The sequence below is a fragment of the Lonchura striata genome, chromosome 18 (assembly GCF_046129695.1).
Source record: "Lonchura striata isolate bLonStr1 chromosome 18, bLonStr1.mat, whole genome shotgun sequence".
Classification (NCBI taxonomy): Eukaryota; Metazoa; Chordata; class Aves; order Passeriformes; family Estrildidae; genus Lonchura; species Lonchura striata.
Window position 1 is genome coordinate 7,876,825 of NC_134620.1, and position 24,990 is coordinate 7,901,814.

Below are 24,990 nucleotides of genomic sequence, written 5' to 3' on the forward strand. Positions count from 1 at the left end.
AATCCAAAAGATACACTGTGTCCTTTTAATAATTTCATAGTGGAAACTCACTATTTGCCCATTCCTGTGGTGTTATGGAGGTTTTCAATGATTCTGGTTTAGGTTTCGGGATTAGCTGAAACCAGAGTGCCTTAAACCTCTTTAGAGGTTTGGGATTAGGTCTGCATCAGGCCTAATATAGCCTTTCTGTGCAAGGCTAAATTAAATGGCAGGAGTATTTGTTGTGCACTGATTCACAGGTGTTTGGCAAAATACCAGAAAACATAAAGAAACCACTGGAAGAATCATGAAGGCAAAGCCATCGAAACATGAGTATTAGCTAAGTACTGAGGTATCACTTGCAACTGTGGGGTCTTTCAGACTGCTTTTAAGTGATTTTAAGCATGGATATCATTTTTATGTGTCTCTTTCACATGAATGCGAGTAAATTGAAGATCTGTCGTGCAAATGGATCATGGATTTTATTTGGGTATTACATTCTGGTAATTTCTGCCTGTTTTATAGCAAATGTATATTAAAATTTGTCAAACAGCTGATATCACTGAAACACTGTTGTTTTATTGTACACATAAATTCTACTCTTACTCTGGAGCATGCATTGCCCTGACAGAATATGCTTGGTCGTGAGGAGAAAAATGCAATAGATTTATGCCTACCATTAAAACACTGGCCTGTCTGGCCCAGGAGGCAGAGGCATTTGCCTCACTTATGACCATGGACTAACTGGAGGAACTAATTTTGTTGTTTAGGTTGTCTCCTGTGAGGCTTTTCAGCACTTTTCACTCACTTTGTCTCTGGTAGGGCTATTTCTCCTCTGTGTGCTCAGTTCTGTAGTTTGTAACATGGGCGAGGCCTGACTCCATGGCCATCCCCTGAGGTACTGTCTGAGCTGAGCAGATTTCATCAGGCAGAAGTGCAGCTCATTGCTGCAGTATCAGGATCTCTGCAAACTGCAGCAGCTGGTTTGGCTGCATTTGTAGGGAAAAGCCTGGCTCAGCAAACCCAAGCCTGGCATCAACAGATGCCAGAGATGGGGAGGCAGAGCACAGTGCCCAGTGGTTCAGTTCCTACAGCTGCCCAAAATCAGTCACTACCTGAGCATAACTGTCTTCTCACACTAAAGTATTCCCTTCACGGATTTTGTGCCTGTCAGCCCTTTACAGAAAAGGGTAGCTTGACTGCATTTATCTACCCAGATAAACAGATTTTAGCTTTGCTTGTAGATTTGCCTGTATTTAGAAAGTTACCTACATCTCAAGAATTGCAGGGCTTCTCTGGAGGTCTTTGTCATACCAACAATGAGTTCTCTTGCTGCTTGCTATTTTTTGTATTCCTATGTTCTAAGTGTTCTGATCAGCAGTGCATACAGCCAGGTCCTCTTTTCTCATGTCTGCTTGCAAAAGCAAAAAAGAAATAGTTAAATCAAGTTTAACAAGAGTATGTCCCCTCTAATCAGATGAGCTGTAAAATAAGAGGGAGGCTAACTAAAAGGACTTAATAATCTTAGAATCTGTAGAAAACATTATTTATAGCTTAAAAGCTACACAAGTCTTGAGCTTTAAATATAAGTTCTTTCCTTCTTTAATGGTGCATGTAAGGAAGAGCAAGAGAGAAATGTTCCAGTCAAGGACAAAATCATAAAATAATGAGCAGAAGAAGAATGAAATGAAAGTATTAGGGGCCAGGGGAGGCTGAGTGGGAGTTTGTCTTCATACATGATTGATCTAAACTTGAAAAGGAAAAAAATAAAAGACTCCTCATCTTTAAACAAGATGGTTATTTGAGCATAAATAACAGTCTCATGTCAAATATGCTGCTATTTCCAATGGAGTCTTTTCACTACAAAACCACAACATTCTCAGCCCTAATCTCCTCAGATAAAACAATACGGCTGGTGGCTGTGAATAAAACTTTGAAACCAACCTCTGAAAACAGCCACACGTTCAGGGTGAAGAGAAACAGAGGAGACAAAGAGCTGCTGTTTATAGATCTTTGCCAGGCGAGGCCCCACCTGGCTTGCTTGGAAACGTGCTCTAACACCTGAGAACTGTTTCTCTTTGGGTGGGAAGTCCAGCTCAGCAGAGCCAGCCCAGGGGACTGGGGCTATTGATGTATCTCTGAGTTTGGTCTCCCTAGGCTGAGCTGTCACTGAAAACTGCAGCAGTGAAATGCCAAAATCCTCCTGGATGCTTGAGCCTTGTGGTTGTGTGAGGAAGGGTATGATGAGAACAAATATCTGGGTTCTCTGTGACAAAATGAGAACTCCTCCTTTCCCAACCCATTTACAGCCACATGGTGATATCCCCTGCCTTGTGCTGACCCCAGCACTCATCTGAGCAGCATCAGGACTGATGCAAGGCAGGTTGCAAGGTGCCAGGAAAGGAGAGAGCCTGGAAGGGAGAGCAGTCACACTGGAAGAGACCTCCCCTGAGCAGTGGCACTGAAAGGAGCAGGGCAGCCAGGACACAAAGGTTTCCATCCAGAAAATGACATCTCACCTTAAGCAGGAAGCTCATTTCCCTCCACAGTCAGTGAGGAAAAGCAGGCTATTAACCACATAGGAACATCCTCTTCACTTTTTTTTCTCATTCCACCATTTCCTAACATAACACACTTAAACAACAAGCTTTGGAATCCAGAAATGCCATCCCATGGGAAGTGGGAGAAGACTTTTGTCTCAGCATAGACCCCCCAGCTGTTCTCTGACTAGAGGGACCTTGCACTGGTGGTGGGGGATGTCCTATGGCAGCAAGACTTGGAGCAGGATCAAATGAGAAAACACTGTGGCATTTGCACTTTCATGTGGGTTTTAGGGGCACTGTCCATAACTCAGAAAAAGTCCTGATATTTGTGAGCCCCTCTCAGAAAAAAAAGGAAATGAACTGGGCATTGTTCTCCTCAAAGAGATCACTGTAAAATGGCCTTTGGACATGGTCTGGAGGCATCAGCTGCACAACCTCCCCATCAGTGCTAACCTTCCAGCAAAGCTTCTTAGGCAGGGCTCAGATGAGAGAGATGTTGACAGGATGCCAAATCCTAACCCTCTGGAACTAGACAGAAAAGATAACCAAATGGCAAACCTGTGTCTGTGTCCAGCTGCAAAAGCCCAAGCTTCTGTTAAGTCTGAAAAAAACCTTTGATCCAAACATCCCCACTTTTTAGGGTTTCCAAACTCAAGTGAAAACACAGCAGTTTCACCCCAGCTTGAAACATAGCCTCACACCTTTGATTTCTGAGGAGAGATCATTTTTCTTGGGGTGAGGCACGTGGACAGCAACAGATCCCTCATGTCTGGTCCAGACAGGCCAACCAAGAGGCTTAAGTGGACACACACAGAACCAGCATGTGATGGGATTTAGTGCAAGGAAATCAAACTCTCTGCTCCACCTCCTGAGCTTATCCTTTAAAGACCGGTCCTGTGCTCACAGCTGGAGTTTATGTGAGTCCTGCCTTATTAATTAACTGAAGCCAGTGCCTTTTCCCCCTGAATTCCAACAGAAGCAATTAGAAAGCAGATACTTCACACATAACAGCTGGTTCATTTAACCCCCTGCTCATGCTATTGTCTCCCCTCCCCCAGTCAACTCACATCCCCCTTTTCCATCCTTTCATGTAATGGAGAGGGACAGTAAAATCAAGTGGCAAAACCAGGGGCAGGAGATAACCATATTCTTAATAAAATAATCTAATGTAATGCTGAAAGCAGAGAATTGTTGAGGACACAGTTCTGAGCAGGGAATCATAACATTCACCTACCAGATGGGAAAAAAAGCTTTGGCTGTCTACAGTGTCCTCCTTATAAGGGGATCTGTATCAAAGTAGCAGCATATTTTCTTCACTGAAAGCTGTTGATGTCATTAGAGCAAGTCTCATTTTTATTTAAGACCAGAGTTAAGAGTCACATAAAATTGGCACAGGTGAAGGCACCAGGCCCATTAAGTTGTGGAACGTGACTCTCTGGGAACTTTTTGAATGTTCATGTACCTCCAATTTATTTATGCTTGGACAAGCCAGCCCCAGAGCTTCTCCTCCTTGCTTCTCAGTATAAACACAGCCTCAATCCTGCCATTAGGCCTGTAAAAAACCCACTCAATCCACTAAATTTGCCCCACATCCAAGATAGATCCAGTTACAGGAAGAGCAGTTCTGCCCTGCTCTGTTACACACATTGCTGGGACATGCTATGAACATAAAATTAAACTCATAGCCAAAAACACTCACCACAACACTGGAAGTGAAATCTGCTCTTGCCAAACTACCTAAAGTGCATGTTCTGCTCCCAAGCAGGTACTGTAGAGGCTGGAACTTGATTTAAGGAAAGTAGAGCTGTTCGAAGGAAACCAAGTTTAGAGGAATGGAGATTAATTTTCTTCTGTGAAACACTTCTGAAGCAGGGAAGTAATTTCAATGCATTTGAGGCAAAGGGGTGGTCAAGAGTCACATTTCTTTTCTTAGCATGGCTAGTATTTTTTAAATGTAGAATTTATGGGTACAATAGAGATCTGGTCCCACACAGGGCATCTGCTCCTAGCATACAGGAATAATAACAAAAGAGTAGACAGCCAAAGTACCCAGTGCTGAGAGATTTTTCTGCTAGATGATTCCTCACTGATCCTGAAATCAGGCAGCATTAAGATGACATTTTCAGTTATAATATGGGGAAGATTTAGGTCCAGCCATAAACTTCCCATTTCCTTCCTCAAAGAGTTTCCTATCAGAGAGGCTGCTGTTGCAGCCAGCCAGCCAGATGTTTGCCATCTTTATTACAAATTTTCATGTATCTTACAACACCTACATACTGTACAGCAGACGGATGATGCAGCCATCTAATACCTACATTACAGACACGGAGAACAAGTTAGGAGGGATTAAATTATCTGCCCAGCTTCCCTCAAGACAACACAAGTGTGGCTAGAAATCAAAACTCCAAGTTTCCAACTTTTGCTGTGTTATACTAATCTCTTTATATGCTCTGCTGGAAAAAAAAAAAAAACAACAAAAAAACCCAACACATTTCTGTAACATGTTTGTTGGTTGAAATATGGGTACTTCTAATAAAGCAAAAAGATTAGCATATTTTAGAAACTGTTACAGCTGATTAGTACACTGGTCCCCCTTTTTATCTCCTGGATCTTTCTAGAGAAAGAAAAATAAAAGAGAAGGGCATCTTTTTCTAACTGCAAAGGCTCTAGCTAATGAGAGTAGAAATCATATTTTATATTCTGGCAGTTAGTGGTAAACACTATTATTAAAGCTATAATAAGATCAGCAAATGTATGAAATATTAGTGATGTCTGAGCACAAAGCAGAGTCCCCATTTCTTTAGTTAAAATTACAAAATGATTAACAGCCCAATTAAAAACATTTTTATTTTTGACATGATAAATTATACTTTATCTACCTATCTGTGGATATAATTGATTATTTTATCCGTTTGCTGTTGGCTGTCATTAAAAAAGACAGATACCATGGCTTTCTGGCCTCTCTCCCGCTGAGAGAAAGAACAAATCCTGCTATTAACGACAGACAGGATCATTATGAAAAAATTCCATTTGCCACTAGGCAACATAGCCGAGTTCCAGTAATTATTGTATTAGTCAAGCCGTTGAGAAGTTCCATAAAATTGAGAGAGTTTTTAAGAAGCATCCAACATTATTTGGCAACTTTTGTGATGTAACAATTAAAACCATGCTCCAGGCCCCAAAATGTGCAGGAGATTGCCAAAATCAGATAAAACCCTAGAGGGCCCCTGACTTGCAAAGGAAAAAAAAAGAAATCAAACTGTTTACTTTTAGGATCAGACATTCATCAACGTTTGGCTTTTGTTTCAGCTGGTGTCAGATAATAACAGCACCACGTTTTCAGTTGGCTTCTAACAAAACTCTGCACTGTTCGATGTCAGGTCCCAGGGCTGACACTGGCCTCTCTTCAGGAGAGGGAATTCTCATGGACCTGATGCTACCAGCTTTGCTTGGCAGATCAGATACCTGGGAGCACTCAGCAGTACCTTCTGGAGTGAATCACATCTGTAATCCACCAGTAGCATCAAGAAATCACTGGGGAGAAATGCAAGTTATTCCTTCCTCTGACATCTAGGAGCCGAGCCAGGCAACACCCCAAATTATCAGGGCTGCAGGGGATAAAGCAGAAGTCTCTTGTCCATGTACCCCATTAACCTGTCAAGGAACTGATAAAAAAAAGATCACACTTTAAAACTGCTAAGGGAAATTGCTACTGAAAAAAACTTACAGCCAAGTTTATAATTTACCTACTTCTCTACTGAGTGGTGTTAAAGAATAATGATGTACAGTACCAAAAATGAAGGTACGGGATCAGGCTTCTGCAGCGGAAAATGAAGTTGCAAAATGTAGACTTGTTTTAGCTTAATGAAGACTACAGGAAGCACTTCAAGAACACATCTGTTTGCAAAGGAGTTTCTCCTTTCCCAGAATAACATGCCCGGGTCAGAAAGTTGCAATGTTTTAAAGCACTGTGATGGGAGCAACAGTTTCCATGGCAGTCAGAGGGAGCTGGGTCTGAGCATGGGATACTGCTGTTGTCACCAGGGAACAACAGTAGGGCAGGGTTTAGCACCAGCACCTGCCAGTCTCCACCTGGAACATGCTGTACCAGGCAGGACAGATAAAAAGATACACTGGAGCCTGCCATGATATGGCCTTTCATCACACAGCTCTGGGACTGGAGATGGCTGCCAAATGTTAGGGCCTGCTGACCTATTTAATAAAAAAGATCAAACCTACAACCCTTAACCATCGTGCCTTTTATCTGATGTAAATGGGAACAGTGGCACAGCACTACAGGCCATGGGCAGCCCTTGAACCATAAGTTGGATTGCCAAGGCAAAGGCAGAGGCTCAGACTTGAAGAGAGGGTGTGTGAAAAAAAAAATCTGCTCCTCTCTCCCAGCTCTGAAACTGATCTTGCTGCTCTGCAAGGCATGCCTGAGTCCTAATAAGCTCAGGAATCAGCTAATGCTGGAAGCTTCTGTCACATTTTCCAGCACATTTACCCTCTAGTTTGAGTCTGGTAAATGCTAGGGTGTGGTGAGATGTGTTGCTAGAGAAGTATAAAACCCTAAATAACTACTAGCTGCTTTTGGAAGACAGCATGGCCTTGTAGTTTTCTTCAGCAGAACTAAAGCATATATTGTGGTAGTATTCAATTTTCTTGCTTTTGGAGATGTCATCTAATATGAAGCATCCTAGGTCAGCTCAAGAACATAGGTCAATAGCTGTCAGTGTGAAGAGTGAATTCTTATTCTTGATTTTACAAGGAAATTGTGCCAAATATTCAACATATTAGAGTAGTGCCAGATGAAGATCTAGCAAGTTTTTAAAATATATGTTCTTTATTAGCATTTAAACTTCTATTATTAAAAGAGTTATGTTACAACATACATGCATGAGATCCATCTAATCTTAAAAAATAATTTGAAAAAGATACATTCCTATTTTTTTTTGTTAGTGCCTCTGGCTTACAGCTCATCAGAACCATGAGTGAGGAAAATTCAAATCTCAGCACACAGAAAAGGGCTGTGATGAAAGAGGGAGAGTGGAGTGGATTGACAGTGCATTGTTGGTGGATATTGCTGAGAACAAGAAGAACCCACTGAACAAATTATAACTTTATATTGACATTGTGAAGACTTTAGATCAATGGCTACAAAGAAGGCTAAACTCCCTGATTCAGGCAGCTTTCCTCAGATCACTGCTGTATTTTCTCTGTGGGCTACAGCAACAAGCCTGAACAATTAGACCAGTTTCCACCCCGGCCTGGCTGTTCAGGCTCTAGTTTGTAGGTGTTTGCATCTCCCTCCATTGTGTTAGCTGGCTGGTGCTACTTTTCAGAAGGGTGCCAGATGGCTGGTGCTTTAGCCAACCTGATTTCCAGATAACTGGTTTTTGTAGATACCTATTTAATTAAAATAAAAATTAATGTAAAGGACAAGTTTATCTGCTAAGACATGCCATGGTTGTCTCTCAGTCAATCAGCATGCAGCAGACAGAGCTGCAGATTTCTCTTCTACACCACCAGTATCCAGAAGGAAAAAAATCAGTCCATCTGCAAAAGTGATCACTCTCATGCTTCCCAGCATCAATTCCCATTTACAGGAGCCAGTGCCCTCTGCTGAGGAGAGCCATACTAAGCATTAATGTTTCCCAGGCCCACAAAGGGACTGTTCAGGTACACCGGTGTGGAGCAGAACAGTTGGAAGTTCACTTCCATGCCCACCCCTTGTCCCATCTGCCATCAGTGCTTCCAGGTCACTGTAAAGCAACACAAAGAAAGTATCAGGGGAGCTTGCAAAGGCTACAGAGCTGTGAGAAGAGGAACATGTCCCTTTCTGGAAGGGGAAATCCATGTGGACATATGGTAGTTGTGAAACGAGATGGACTAGCAACCTTAGCAGGCTGGAGCCGAACAGAAATGTTGCTGCTTTGCCTTGATCTTTATTTACAATAAACTCCTGGGCTCCAGCTCAGTGTTTTATCTGGGAGCAGCCGCCGGCGTTCCTGCGCCCGCGTTCCGTCTCATTGCTGCACTGACATATTTACACTCAGGCCGGGGCCCGGGCAGCTGTGAAAAAGGGGCCATATATCAAGAGAGGAAAAAGGGATGCAAAGATGAATTTTATGGAATATTTTCCATTTTTCTTTGACTTGGTTGTGCATTTTGCTACGGCCCATTGGGCACTCACTCAGCACTTGGACACTTTGCTCCGTGCAGTCTTGCCTCTATTTCTAATTGTGTCTACATGCCAAGCCTAGCCCAGTACCTGAGGCAGCCTGCAGGGAAATGGAGATTGAAAAGGAAGGTGGGTAGGAGGGAAATTTCCTGCCCTTCGATGGCATATGCTATGGGAAAGAAAATCATGTAAATTCACCAGTCTTTTCCGAGTCCTGCAGGACACTTCTTAGATTTGAGTGCCAAAGTGAGAGGAAATACTTACACTAATTTGTGAGAGAAAATAATCAAGTCTTTTGCCATTTCAAGAGATTGTATCATCTTTGATTTCTTCCCTGGGCAATGAAAAGGTTAATTCCTCACAATGTTGACTTAATCCTTTCCTTTTTCCCAGTGGCTGACTAATAAGTTAGATGTGTTGACTCTGTTTATAAAGACAAGCTTTGGACATAATATTAATGATATTGTGTGTGCAATAACATTAGAAAACAAACACAGAGGCACCTGGGGAGTCTGAAGGCATCTTCTGGCCCTTCTGGGCTGACAGCACAGCGTGGCCCTCCAACATTTCCATGTGAAAAAACACTATCTAGCACACGAGAGTTTACTTTGAGTGACCCTCTTGCCTTTCAAACAATGAGAAGTCAGGACTGTTACAAAACTGAAAACTTGTTTTATAAGAACAGGCCATTGCTCAACCAGCTGAAGAGGAGGGGAAAAATGGATTCCAGAGAAACAATTGGAAATGAAATCTAGACATTTGAAAGAAAATAGCGGCTGGTGTCTTTACTCTGGCACTGACATCCTAACAAAGGGTATAAAAGTTTTTTTCTTATGTTTTTGCAAGGCAGAGGTGGGAAACGAGCATTGTTTGTTTATTCATTTGCCTTAGAGCTCCATGAGCACAAAGAAGTCACTTGACAGTTGCAAGCACTTAGCCAAGGCTCAGGTTCATCCCACTGCAAACTTTTTGCTCCCTTGATAGCCCATGTGAGATCCAAAACAGCTCGTGGAAGTGCTTATTTCCCTCCATTGTCTATTTAGGAGGTTCAGGGGAGTGAGGCACAATTCCTGTTATGTCACCATGGCATGGTCTGAAAGCCAGGCAGCCTCATTGGTCATCTGGAGATACTGCTCAGCACAGGTGTGGACAAGGCCTCACCTCAGAGATTTGTCAGGCTTTTGCAGATGTCCTATCCTGAGTGTCACAATGCAGGCAGAATAAAATACTGCTGAACCATAGAATTTTTTTGGTACAGCTGTGTTTAAATGGAGCTGAATCAAGGTAATCTCATCCTTGGATTAAGAGCCATCAGTTCCCAGGAAAAGATCTGCTCCACTGAGTAAAATGTCTGTCAGCACTGCTGAAGAATCTTCTCAGATGGTTTCATTACCTTGCACTGGAGCAGCTGAAGTTGCACTGGGAAGGAGCACCTGAGGTCATCAAACTCAGAGCTCAGCAGGAGCCTGATAAAAAGACAGTCACCACTTTAAGCTAGGACATGGGGATCATTTAGTGAGTCACCCAAGATCACACAGATGGTGCTTATGTCAGGAATTAGACCCACCAAGCCATCCAACACCTCTGGATTATTCATTGGGGATTAGAGTCCATTTAGGAGTCTATTTTAATATATAAATGTAGGATACGGAGCTATGATGGAATGGTAAATTAAATACTGAGAAGTCTGCCACATCTCTGTTCAAAGCAGGCTAACATTTCATGTAAGGAATTACATGCTTCAGACAGTTGCAATCATCTTCTGCAGAAATAATTTAAGCTTACTTCATCTGTTGTATTCTGATTTAAATTTTTATTGGCAATATAAATACCTATGTCGGTCACCAAACCAAATAAAACAAACATATTGAGTAGGGTCTATTATAGACTAATATGGAAACAAATAATCTGCAAGTCTGGTTTTATTTATAAGCTTATTTGAGTTTTTACTCTAGGCTCATATTAATCGGGTTTGTGGTTTCCACATCTGTACTGCTGATGCCCAGTGCAGACAGCATGCCAAGACAGACCTGGGCATCCTCCAAGCTCTAAATGGAAAACAGATGCCTCAACTCCAGCTACCTCAAGACAAACAGGGCAAGTAACCTACCAAGTAACCACAGCGGGTGCAGCAGGCAAAGCAAAACCCTGGGGAGCTCTCTGAGGTGCCTGCTTGCAAGTTTCTTGCTTCTGACTTGCTCCAGGGGCAGCCAGACTGCCGCCTGTATTGTATTTGCTCTCTCTGATGATCAAGAGATACCAATTCCCTTCACAGCCTCCCTTTTCCTCAAGCTGTAGCTAGGAATTCCCAGACTGGACCAGTTAGTTCAGAGTGTCAGCTAGTAATACATATTCTAGAGGAAGATGGAAGAACTCCTGCAGATGATGGTAATGCAGGATGAATTCTTTCCAGAACCCTTGATTATTTTTAATATTTATAAAAAGCATTTTGAATGTTCACAAAAGCCATAAATATATATAAAAAAATGCCCATGCCCCTTGTCAAGCCAAAATGGATCCAGCTGTTCTGCGGTGCTGGTCTCTGATTGCAGAGAATCCCTGTATTAATGGAAGCTGTATAAAGGGAATCCCAAACTGGAAATATGATCTCTGCTCAAGGCTGTTCAACTATTAAAGAATATTTCAGGGAAGTACATCAACACAAGGCTGATTCTCAACATGGCTGAGATCCAGTCATGAGAACCCATCTCCATGAAGGCATCTGTACTGCTTGCAGATATTTTTCAGAGCAAGTTGCTTCCAGACAAACTTTGTTTTGTGCTGGTACATGGCCAGAGTTTTGTGCCAGTGTAGCTACATCATTGCAAACCTATTCCCTAAGGCCCAAGAGAACCTCAGTGCAGTAGGAATGCCAGACCTGCTTCTTCCCTAAGCACAGGAGGGAGGCCAGTATGAGAACTGGAGCAAAATCACATACATGACAGTAATAAGAGAAAAAGAAGCATTGTTGCTGATGTAAACACTAAAAATTTGGCAGAGGCATTCAAATTTATTCCTTGTGTATCCTCTGATAGCCATCCAGCAGCCTCTGCCACCTGTAGCAATTATCTCTTCCTACAATTTTCACCAAGGGATGCATTGCAACCTGTGCCATAAAATATGTTCTTTCAAGTAACTATAGCACCTGAGTGTTGTTCATAGCCAAGGTTTGTTTTAAGAATTCAGAGCAGGAAAAGGGGAATATTGGGGAGGGGATAAAAAATTAACACAACCTCAGTGCCCTAGCCATGTGGAAGGGAATCACTCTGTCATCCATCATCATCCTCCTCAGGCAACTGCTTTGCCCCCAGCACAACTGTTCCACTGGCTCCCAGGCAGAGGCAATTCTTAGGAAACTGAGATGGCAAAAGCAGTGTCTGATAGCAGAGGGGCAGATCTGTCATCAGCACAGAAGGCTGATTCCTTGTGGCAGTGGCTGCATAAAAGAAGATGCAATTAACAATTAGCTTTGGTAAGAGAAGACAAAACCCTTAAAACACAGTTTGTACTGCAGCAAATCAAGTCACAGACTTAGGAATTAATGGTTCAAATTCTTGGTTCTTGCTTTCCTAGATTCACTAGAAAATGAAAGAGAGAGTGAATTTCTCCTGCCACTTCATTCTGGCTGGCTAAGAATTGGGGCTTAGCTATGGAAAAGGGCCAGCCTTGCAAGAGTTACAGGAAATGAGAATAGCTTTGCAGCCTTTCCAAGCAAATTCAGCACACCTTTGGATTTGTATTTTCGGCACAAAATTCAGGCTTCACACCTCAGATAACAAAATTGAGGCTTTTCAGTAGATGTTGCATTATTCATTTCCAGCAGAGGTTAGATTCACGTGATTCAGATTATCTGGAGATGTGCAAAGAATATAATCAACTTACATATGCATAAAAGGAATGTTTCTGGTGCAAAGTCAGGTATCTTCCTCTCTCTGAGACATCTTGTGTGTGGATTAATTCAGACTCTCAAATGACATTGAACATCTTTTGCTATTATTTCACACTCCACAGGTGCATGAGACCAAATCTGGCAGAGCCTACGTGCCTAGCTCAACATCCTGTACAGCACTGACAGCCATTCCTCCTTCCCAATTACTTTGGTTCTTTGTGCCCTACAATAATTTCCTCTTCTAGTCTCTCTTTTTTCCTCCTTTGTCCATAGCACACTACAAATTATTTGTGGTCACAATGATTAATTTCACAACTCACACCTAATTTGACCCCTAATAACTTTGCCTGAAAAGGGGACAGTTCCTTGTTGATCCAGACAACTTATCACCCCATGAGCACAATAAAAAGGCAGAGCTGGTTATCAACTGGGAGATGCCCATTAGTATTTTTACAGGCAGAGTGTAGGGAGGTCCCTTATCAAGTGGGGTGAGAGCTGGCATGTATTCCAGGCATGCAGGGGGAGGCAGATTGCTTTCAGCCTGCAAGGCCACACAGTATGGGAAGTGGTGGCTTGAAAGAGGAGTGGGAGAATGACAGATGGCTTGTGCCTGTGCGTTTCTTTAGAGGACACTGGGTTCCCACCATGGGAACAGCGTGGACAGTAAAGGCAGCGACTCGACGTGAAGAGTGACAAAGCAAGTCAGCCACGGACGGCCCGTGGGAGGCCAGAGGAAATGCACCATTAGTCAAAGTTGGAGGAAAAATAAAATGCGATGACAACTGGGCCATTCATGTGCTTCCCCTTCAAGGACTGACCAGACCCTTCACAACCCACAAGACTCAAGTATCAGCTTCTTTTTCTCTTCAGCCAGGCTAATGTGCACTGGCAGGGTCTGAGGAACTCCCTTGTCACTTACATTAATTCTTATCTTGTTGTTCTTGGCTACACTTCACTGAAGTACAGTGAGGGAGAGTGCTTCAATCAATAATGTAGATCCAAGGGGCCACCCCTCTCTGCTATTCCTAGGGATCAACACAATGGCTTAAAGCAAATGTTCACCCAACTTGTGAACTTGGGAAATATTAGGACTTCCCGAATTAGACATAAGACAATGAGGTGGCCTCACAAGGATGTTTAAGCCCACACATGAACAATCTCATCACTCCAGGGTAGCTTTTTACATTTTGAGCGTTTGCTACTCGATACAAAAACTGCAACACCTCAGAGTTCTCTCTCAGTAAAACTCACTGACAAAAAAGACAGCCTTGCATTTCACAAGCAAATTTCATCAGATGTTCCAGTTTGCCCCTGTCCTGGGTACCCTGAGGCATTGCTGACACAGCTTGTGAATCTGATGCATTTTGTCATTAAGGAAAGATGATGCCCTTCAGAAGGTCCAGCTGTAAGCACTCACAAATGATTGGTCTCACATTCTTCAAGGAGGACAATACCACAGCTATAGACAGGACTTCTTTAGAATTGCCTCCTCTGGTGCTATGGTCTTTCCAAATTTGGAAAGTACAAGGGAGTTAAAGGAAGATGCAAGCAGAAAATCCCAAAATGCTCTCTCAGGAATACATTGGACTCTTAACCCATCAAAAGGGACTTCGCTTATTAACACTTAAATAGGGCTACAAGTAGCTAAGTAAAATAGAATGATCCTCTTGCAAAATGGTGGAACAAGAAAAATTCAAGAATAACAATTAAATCCTTAATTAAGAAAGAGAACCCAAGTCCTGACCTGAAACTCTTAGAAACTCTGGATATACATAGAATGAACAAGGACAGAAATGCAAGCAACGTCTGAAGTATCAAGAGAACTCTCCTTATTCTCCTGTGTTTGAAATATGTCTAAGAAATAAACTCAATGAAAAGTAAAGAGGCAAAAATCAAAAGTTGCTGCCATGATTTAATTAGATCTCAGTCTGGTGTAAATTAAATTAATTTAAAAAAATATCCTTTGATGACCTAAGAGCCATTTCTTAAGTCTCCAAAGCAGCCCATGTTCTTTAAATTACTTCCTGTCATATGGTTAATAATTTCTGCTTTCTACATTACAGGAATCATTCACCTAGGACAGCCAAACTGAACAGTGCTATCAGTGTGAGCACACTGCTACCTGAACTGCTGTGCCTAACAACATCTTCCCAATGATCCAGGAGTCTACTGCCAGCAGAACATTACTTGACTCCATTTCTCAAAGGAAAATGCTTGCATTTCCTGATGTTTTCAGCTGTGTTTGTACAACTTGCCTTTGCATGAAGTTGAAAATTATTGCATTTCCTTTTGACCCTTTGAGAGAGAGAAAAAAAGGAAGATTATCAAGATTAAATGAAAATTCCAAAGCTCAATCCTTTGTCCCCATTGAACAAAGGTATTTAAAGAAAGATTGCTGAGCTCAACCTCCTGCATAAAGCTAAAAGCTGCTTTCTAACCTGTTGCTCTGACACAGTGTGAACAGAATATTGGTTGACTGCATTACCGTTCATTCACACATTAGAAAAAGAGAAAAGTAAAACAAGCTTTCAATTTTAACTGTTTTGTTGTGAGTACACCATGGAAAAAATGCATTTGGGCCTTTCCTCACAGGGAACCAACAAAGAAAGGAACATTTACTTATTTTCTCAATTTTTGTTTAAAGCCTAAAGCCTGTCTTTTTTCACTATTTTCTTTCCCTTGATATTTTACTGGAGTTACATAGTATTCTAAAAGACAAGGGCTGAAAAGGTATCTATAGCCTAGATTTGTTTGAGTTATGTTACCACATAGGTAATTCCTTGCAGAGCCTTGAGAAAAAGTCTCCTTGTGAAAGATTTAAATAGAGGGATCTTGGTCTTTGGCTTTATGGTTAAACAAGGAATAACAAGCCCAACTCCCATATTGCTTTAAAGTAAACAAAAGGAGGACAGAAAATAACCCAACAGTCTTTTTGGTGTCTGTATGATCTGGAAAAAAACAGAGCCGGAGGTGCAGTAGGGGTATAGTTCATCTTTCATGGAGTATAAAGGCTTTCCTTAAAATAAATGTATTAATATATTGGACATACTCTATTACAAACTGCTGAGACTTCTACCTGGAAAAATTTCCCCCACCCCCTCCTTGGAGATGCTGGTTCTGACAGGCTGCAACTCCCAATATCTCTACCCAGCTAACAATGCACAGCACCTTGTTCAAACAAGACTGGTCTTCATTTCACACTCTCCCCCAGGGAATATCCACTTTTCTCTTCATACTATATCTTTATGACTGATGCAATCAGATTCTGGAAACCTGCCTTATTAGTTTATATTCCAGCTTCTTAGGGAATGATGTTAATTTTCCATTGTAGGACCAGAAGATTTTAGATGTGCTAGATCTTGTCTATAAGAAACAACAAAAAAAGTGGCACACACAGTACCGTGCTAGGAAATGGACTAGAGTAAGCAGCATTCCTTGTACAGAAAGTCTAGAGGTTCCAAAAAAAGACACTCTCTTCAGTCCAACAGTGCCTGAAGCAAGGTATTTTACAATTACATTATTAATAGATATATGTGCACTTTCTTATTTATTCACCTGAGATATTCTGCTTAATTTATTCATCAGTTCACCATCATAATTGTTTTCTTCCTAGATCTGTGGTTTACTAAGACTTTACATTTCGATGGCCAGAGTTCCATTATATCCATTAAAGATTAGATAATTTTCTTTTGTTTCCCACAGCAAATAGGATCCCATTTATGTCCCAAACAGAATGTCAGTAGTTGGAATGATGTTTTCTTAAGGTGCATATAAGATTAAAGACTGAAATCAGATGCAGTGTTGCCAAAGCCTTTGTAATATGCATGTTTTTCATGGCAAGATGATTGACAAGAATTGCAGTAAGGTGCTGAAGGGGATATTTCACCTGGCCCATCAAAATTCAATGTAGAGGATTAGAACTAAGAAGAGCTGACAATATTGACTTTGAGTACCACAACGGAAACATAATTAGCTTTTTGACATGTAGTGGACAGAAATATTCCATTTTATAAAAAAATCAGTTAGAGTAATTACTGCATATCTGTTGCATGCTGCCCTGGGAAAAGGAAAAAAAAAAAAAATGAAAGAAAATAGGTCTGCTCTGTTGTTTCCTCTTTTCCCAGTAAAATCCAAGTTTGGCACTAGAATAAATGCATACAAACCCAGCCTTTCTGCTGGAAGAACATCAGGAAAACTTTGTGCATTAAAGTAAAAAACTTCTCTTAAAAGAGAGCACACAGATCTGAAAGAATGAAAAAGTCAATGAATTTTATACAAGTTTACGTATTGCAAAACAAACTGTCTGCACTATGCTTATTAAAGGCATATTTCATTGCCTAATCATAGATGTCTATTGTACCTTTTATGTTTTGAATCATAATTGCAGCCTTTTCCCCGACCTTAATAATGAAAGACATTTTGGCATATGCTTATATTGATTCCCCTTTAACAAAGCACTTAAGACAAATACTTGCATCCCACAGAAATTAATGGCCAACCTTAGCTTTGAGTACACTGATGTCACTGGCATTTAGACAAATGGCAATTTATATGGGCACAGAATTGCCTACTTTGTTGGACAGACATGAGCCTCTGAAGAGAAGTCTTCAAACTCAAAAGTCGTCAAAATATTCAACTGCTTTGGTTAGAAACACGATGGCGTCCATGGTTTTTATGCTTTTATCAGAATCAGTGTGCTAGCAAAAAAATGTGCAGCTGTTGTACTGAAGTATCTTTTCCAGCTCCTGGCCTGGAATAATCTAAACTGTAGAAAAAATTTTCAGTAGATGTAACAAAATACAGTACATGCAGAAATGGGAAAAGGCAAAACTGAATTGTACACAACACCTTGAGAATAAGCTATCATCAGGTATAATATAAATAATGCACTAAATTCTATTCCAAATTTATTTTGTCTGTATGCTCATCTGTTACTCTTTTTGCTTTAGGATCAAATGGTATATGAAAATAAGCAAAAAAAAAAAAATCAAGAATTCTGCTTACCTTATTACATTTTTTAGGACTGTTACTAGTTATCCTACTTAGTTAAAACCTGCAATGAAATATTTCAGGAAATTCAAATAGATTAAAAGTGCAGAAATAGAAATGCCTTTACATGGAGAAAAGTCTATATTAATTCTCAGCATTAAAGCCAGGGCATACACTGAAGCAATACTAACTAGCCTGTTTCAGCTCAGTATTACCTGACTTAATGGGAACTTCTCATCAAAATCAGAGGACTTAAAGATATAAAAGAAAATTGAGATTAATTGAACAATGTACTCCCTTTTCTGACAGAGTTTTTCAGAGTTCTAAATACATTTTGCTAGTCATTTCTCTATTAATTTTCTAAGATTTTTACCTAGCAGTATCCACAACTACTAATTAGCTTTGTAGCACTGCATTTTCTCCATTCTGTGTTCTAGTTTAAACCCCAAAGTGAACCGCTCATGTAGAATAATGTAGCCCTGTAAAATGCTCTGACTGTACTCAGGGAGTTTACTCTTGACAAGACTTCAAGAAGCATGTCAGCATGCAGGGACAAGGAAAATACCTGTTAGACCTCATTAGCAGGAGTAAATAGACAATATTTGAAACCATACTTACTAAATCTACAGTTTCTCTTGATTTAAATTTAAAATATGAAGCCATCCAGCCTGGAAAAATCTCAATGGCTACTCAGTTTATACACAGATACAGAAGTATCAACATTTCCTTAATAAAAGGTCTGAGTCTATTTCTTCATTTCCTAAATACATACTTCAACCAAGATAGACAGCATTAAGATCAAAAAAAATATCTATTGTAAGCAGAAATAATATGCAGAAAATTGAGCAAGTGCAATCACACATTTACTAGAAAAAAATATTTATTTATTAATTAATTAATAACACAATAAATATTGTGATCACACATATGAGGGACCCAGCAAAGCTCAGACTTGTTTGCACCATGGTGTGGTTTGACAAACAAATCCTCATCAGCTGGCATCCTAAGAAGCCTGACTACATTTTTTTTTGTACATTTTCACATGCAATCAGTAAGTTGCAATGTACATAAATTGTTTCAATTTACATTGGTCAGGCTTTTAAAAACAATTCTTAAGTACCATCCCTGGTGAATCCTTCAGGAAAAAAAGCACAATCACTATATTTCTCATTATTCTCTCCTGCTGTTGATTCTGACATTATTATGTAGGTAGGATTGTATGTTTTGTTTTACTTCAGGGGGCAACAGCATTTTCCTCTAAATGAGGAACAGAACCAGGCTGCTGTTGAAGAGACAAGAACAATTTCATGCAAGCCACTCAGCAATTCTAAAACCAAGACAGTTCTGTTTCTTCTGAAAATGATGACATGCCTTAGTTTCATACTCTACATGCACTGAGGACACACTTCCTTGAGCTCTCTCTATTTGCTGTCCCAAACAATTAATTTGAACTTTATGATGAATAAAATGAACTCATCTTTCCATGGATTTGTCTGTAGGGACAGACAACTCTGCTGGATGCATTGGTAGGGCAGAGAAGAGAAGCAGATTTTACATAGTTAAACACCAGTGCTTTCACTTTTGGGAAACAAAAGGAACTATAATAGATTATCACTGGAAAGAAAAACTTGTATGCATAAACATTAGGGTTTTGTCAAAGGTGAGGTGTTTCTCACAGCAAAATCTCTATTAGGCTGTATCTCCATATTTTGAAATTTTAAGTAAAACATTTTAAGAAACCCTAATTTACTCTGAATTCCTTTTTTGTAAACAGCTGAGGAAAATCAAGCAAGGTTTTTGGCTGCATCATACTCATAAGGCCCTTTATTAAAGGAAACAAACTTCTGAATGTGCAGGTATGCACCTATTTATATAGGTATAAAGTTTTAATAATTTCTTCTAAAGGCAGCTGCAAAATTCAGGCATTGTTTCAACAACACTTCCAATCCAAATATTTCTTGTCAATTACAAACTTATGGATGACTTCACAGATGAAAAATAGCAGATAGAGCAGATCTGATAGGGAATGCCACTTGGAGTCCAGCTGTATCACTTCTTCCTAGTTTATGGACCAGAAACATGGACCAAAAAAAAAAAAAATCAGGAAAATTTGTAGAGAAAACACTTAGGACTTCTTTTCTTGTTGTTTAATTAAAAAAAATAATGAAAATTTAACATTCTCATATCAATGAGAGTGTGATAAATGCTGTTAAATCCTATTTTACAAGGAAGTTTTGATCCTTTTTGTCATAACCTAACCATTTGTCTGTATTGTTGCAGCAGTGAAATAACAATCAAATTAAAATAGCAGATATATACATAATCGTCAGACTATTCTTCAAAACTGCAACAAGCTTGGAATGAAAATATCAAATTCCACACATAAAACTCTGATATAAATTAACTATAAAAAGGATATATTTTATTTCACCTGAAGCTGGTCTCTTCCAATGTGCACTACTCTGCTGTAAAGGGTGCAAGAAACTGGGACTGAAACTCAGTGCAGACTGGTTTGTGTTTGCTTTTGTCAAGCTACCTCCTTAACAGGGTTCTGCACAAGAAGCTTCACTCTCAGATTTGTTCCTCTTCTGCCACAGATGAGCCAGCACCTCCCCCTTCTGGAGAGCACGAAAATCAACAGCAATTTGCAACAGGGTAATGCTTTCTTACTCGGGCCAGTACACAAAAACAGAAAAAAAAGTTGCAGATGATTATTTTATATCTCTGCTCAGGGCTGGACCATTTCTCTTCTGGATCACTGCTTAATGTAGTTCCCTTCAATAACGTGTTTTATTAAAGCCAGACATAAGTAAGTTCAGATATAGTCTCCAGCTCATCAGCAAGAAAGTCTTAAAAACAAACCAAGAAAATATTTCAGTGTCAGCCATATTTCTGCATTCTATAAAACAGAAAATGCTGCATAAGGTGGATTATTAGAGGGTTTTACTCTACTTGTCAGCTTAATATATACTGTTCAAGCAGTAATTTGTGAGATGTGTCAATTTAGTTTGGACTGAGCTGAATTAGAAATTTGAGGAGTAGGCAGAGACGCCACCATAAAATTCAACTCTTTCTTTAGCACCTCTGAGATCATTCATTCTCAGTCCTCTCCATAACAATGTGACCAGGCTGCTACTGATTAATCCATTGAGATTCTTCCAGCAGCAGTACAGCTTCAGGTGATTTTCTATTAAATTCCATTACATATTACATTTTAAAGAAAAAAACCCAAAGATGACTGCTTACCCTTTGTTATGCACTCCAGGAACTTGTTTCCACTAGTGAATGCAGAGTCTCAGTGTTCAATATTAGGATCAGTAATGAGCCATTCAAACATGCAGGACAAAGCATCCCACCAGACTTCTAAGGGATGTCCTGGCTGATTCCCAGCATCTGAGACTCCTCTGCTGGCCAACAGGGAAACCCAAATGACAACTGCTTAATTTGTAGATGGCCTCAGATGTCACAGGCATTAGTTATATTTACATATGAAATTCTGTGATTATTCCCTAGCTCCCACCAGCAACAGAAGAGCTTTAGACACTCAGAAAGAGAGATTTCTTGCAGCAGGACTACATTGGTTTTAGAACTGTGATGGTGCAAGGAGAATTTTTCAGCTGTGAGAAAAACCTCGCTAAAAAGAAAAAAAAAAAAAGATTTCTGTAACCTGAACCATTAAAGCTGTTTCAACTTTCAGTGCCCCTTTTCTTTACAAATATGTTTTGTGCTTTTTTTCCTTCTTTCCAGGGACGGTATTTAACCTCAGCAGCCTGTGACTGTTGCATCCAGGCCAGAACGCTTTGTAATGTGCAACTTGGTAACTTCTTCAGCACAGGTGGGGTGAATGCCAACTGTCTTCATCATCTGAGGATATGTAGCACCACACCTACCAAAAATTAACAACAACAACAAAAAATTACCCACAAAGTCAAACACTATTCACCAGAAGCAGCTAAAAGGTACTAAACCATCAAAATAATTCTGCTCTTGTCCATTTGATCAGGTAGAGGAGTTGCATTTGTTCTTCAAACAATGCTATCTATTATTTCTCAGGCACTTACACAACACGTAGACGCCCAGCTTCCCAACACTGAGGTAGGAAAGAATTGTCATAAGAGTTGAGACACAGAGAATTAAGCAATTTACCCTAAGTCACAACTGAGCCTGTGGCAAAAACATATGACAAAACTGCAATCTTCAGCTTTTCTTGTATATACATGTGTGTTTCACTAACTCCAGATGGAAAAAAATGCACACATACACACAGAGGAAGAAAATCTTGATTAGAACTGTTGGAAAAAATCTGCTAAAGGAAATAATACCAGGATATTCTCCCATGAACTTAAAGCCTCTGGTGCTTACACTGAACATATTAATGTTATAAGTGAGGGGGGAAAAAACCCCCATTTTATTTAAAAAAAACATAACAAGCAGACAAAACCCACCAAAACCCCCTTGTGCTACAATCCCACTTACCTAATTCCCTTACTTGTCCAGTAACATTCTTAAGATTCGATGGCTTTCTTTTGAACTGCTATTCCTGCCAGGCTATGTTGTAAGAATAGCTGAAATGGCCCTAAATTTAAGGATTATTTCAAGTTCTGTATGGAATAATGTTATATCCCTCTACAAAACACAGGAAAGGAAGCTATAGATGCCTTCTGGTGTCTCCATTTACATCTAAAAAAGCACCGACAAGCAAAAGGTCTTTGCTGACTACAGATGTTACTAGAGTGCTGGGTGGGGAGGAAAGACGAAAAATCATCTGTCAGAGAGGCTGAAGCAAGACCTAATATTTGACAAAGGAGAAGAGCAACTTTTACAATGGGGGTTCCACATTGAAAGCTCTGGATTTGTGAAATGCAATAGAAACCAATTCAGGAATCTGACCTGCTGAAAACCTCTTACTGTGGTTAAAGTTTTTATTTCCCTCAAGCAAGGCAGAAAAGCACTCCAGTTTCATGTCCTTCCTTTTCAATGGTTATTTTGGATAAAACTTCAAAACAATGACATCCTAAAAAATGTAGTTCTAGAATCCATACCACTGGCAATTAATGGGCTACAAACACATGTTGAAAATGTGTACTAAGTGTACACTGCAATCAGTGATTTCCAAGATACTCCTCACATGATACTTCCATTCCTACCTTCTTAATACTTTCTGCTTTTCATTTATAATAGTCACTCACAACTGCAGGACTAAAACTGCAGTAAAACGGTGTTGAAATTTAGGGAAATGAACTGACACCACAACTGGCAATGATTTATGATGTTCCAGACTACTTTCTTTGAAGAGGGAGTTAAAAATTATAATTTTGTAATGTAACTAGAGGAACCAGCATTTCTGAAGATGTGAATCAGCAATAAGAAGGGGAAAGGAAAAAACAAATAAGAAATAATTGTAGCACACGAAAAGCATAGCATGAATTTTCCATAACCAGAGAAGACTGAGAATCACTGCTTACTCCTTCAAATGAAGGACTTCTATATTAATATTTGAGCAAAATCTTAAACAAGATCAGATCACAAAGGATGTTTTTATTGTAATTATCAGATCGCTTCAAACAAAACTATCTTCCCTCTCCCATCATCCTATAGAAATTTCTTTTTTACTATACCATATTTAGCTAGTACCCCAGCAATATAAAAATTCAAGCAAACCTTGCTGAACATTGAAGAAGCCATGGCTGTGCAAATTTAAAGATGAGATTAGGAAAGGAAATGCTTGGCAGGTGTAAAGAAAGATTTTCCTGAAAAGCACAAATATATTTTTAAAGAAGTAAATTGCAAAACTATATGGTGATTTCCTATCCTGTGCACAGAATGCGAAAGAAGCTACACTGAAGAAACTAACATTAGTTAAGTTAATGATTAATTATCTTTTGCTTTAACTATATCAAATCAATGATATATTTTCCTCAGTTGTTCCCTAACTATATCCAGTATTACAATAACTAAATCCAGTACATCTTAATGAAGAACTGCATTATTTTTTGTGAAAATATGTGCAGTACTCCATAAAAGTAACAAAAAGCATGCATTCTTTATAGTGTTGCCAAAACTAGGCAGCTATCTTTTATAATCTAACAATAACTTAAGAAGCAGGCTTTAGAAGCTAGAGACATTCTTTTGTACTTACTTGATTCCAAGAGCAAATCCTTGAATAACTTCGCCTGCATTTGGTCCAATGAAATGGAGGCCAAGTATTCGTTGCTCCCTCTCTCGTAAGCACACCATCTGAAAACAATACATCACAAAAAGATCTTTTCTTAGAACACTTAAAGATAAGGCATGAAGTTGAATTAAATGAAACTGGAGTGCCCTAAGATCCTAGTTCAGCTGTTTATTTCCAGTATGCCAAAAACTTATGCACTTGCTTAAGTCTTACTGACTTCAATAGGTCTTACTCTTAATGTCCTTAAGCACTTTCCTGAATTGAAGCTTTATTAGTATATTTCTTTCAGACTTGAGGGAGCCACTGACAACAATAATTTCTGGAATTGTTGTTTGCCATTTGTATGAAATCCTCAAAGTACTTTCTGTAGTCTGGTGACCAGACCAGTACTCTTTTCCACTGAGTGGCCACCTCAGCACTTCTCCAAGCTGTGCAGTTGTTTTCATCAGCTGTACTTTCACAGAAGATCACTACCATTATCAGCTGTACTTTCACAGATGACCACTACCAGTTCCAGGATATTTTGTGTCTTTGTGACTCTGTCAGTAAACACTTACAGCATGTTTGGTGAGTTACATTTACCACAAGGGGCACATAACCTAAAAAGGAGTCAAAACTCAGAAGTGCCAAAGATAAAGGTTAATAAGTATCTAAGAGAGCCTGAGTCATTGCACACTTAACTTTTATTAGAGAACTTAATGTAAATGGTTTAGTTCCTGTAAGGACACCATCTTTAGAATGATGAAAAGAAAGTCAGTTTCTCCCTGCATCCTCCCATCAGGCATTAAATATCACTAATCTACTAAGTTTTGCTATTCAGTAAAAGCTCAGATTTTTTCATCATGAATGACAGGAACAGCAGCAATCCTGATGTGGGACTTTAAACATTAATGCATTTTAAAGGAAAAATTTTTGTAATAGAGTTTGAAAGACTCAAGTTATATGTTTGTTTATATGTTTTGAGAGTTTAGTAAGGACTATATTAAATATCATCCAATAACTATTATGGTGTTACTACTTCATCCTTAAATATTTACTCTAATTTACATAATTAAAAGGGAATACATAAAATTGAATATCATCATCTTTGTTACTTTGGTACTTGGGACACCTAAGGCAAGCATTTACATAACTCAGAGGTGACAAAATACAATCAGAAAAACTGACTACATTTATTGACAATGGACATTCCTTACATAACAATGTAATATTATATAATATAATTGATGGA

General features: G+C 39.6%; 1 protein-coding gene across 1 annotated transcript in view; it reads right to left on the minus strand.

Moving 5' to 3' along the window:
• Positions 1 to 18,446: 18,446 nt before the first annotated feature.
• TXNRD2 (thioredoxin reductase 2) overlaps positions 18,447 to 24,990 on the minus strand; it is a 30,628-nt gene continuing 24,084 nt past the window's right edge. The window contains exons 16-17 of the mRNA XM_021544525.2: positions 23,724 to 23,821; positions 18,447 to 21,470 (exon numbers count right to left, since the gene is read on the minus strand). Coding sequence (XP_021400200.1) covers positions 21,347 to 21,470; positions 23,724 to 23,821 — 222 coding nt within the window. The 3' untranslated portion in view covers positions 18,447 to 21,346. The remainder of the gene's footprint in view (positions 21,471 to 23,723; positions 23,822 to 24,990) is intronic.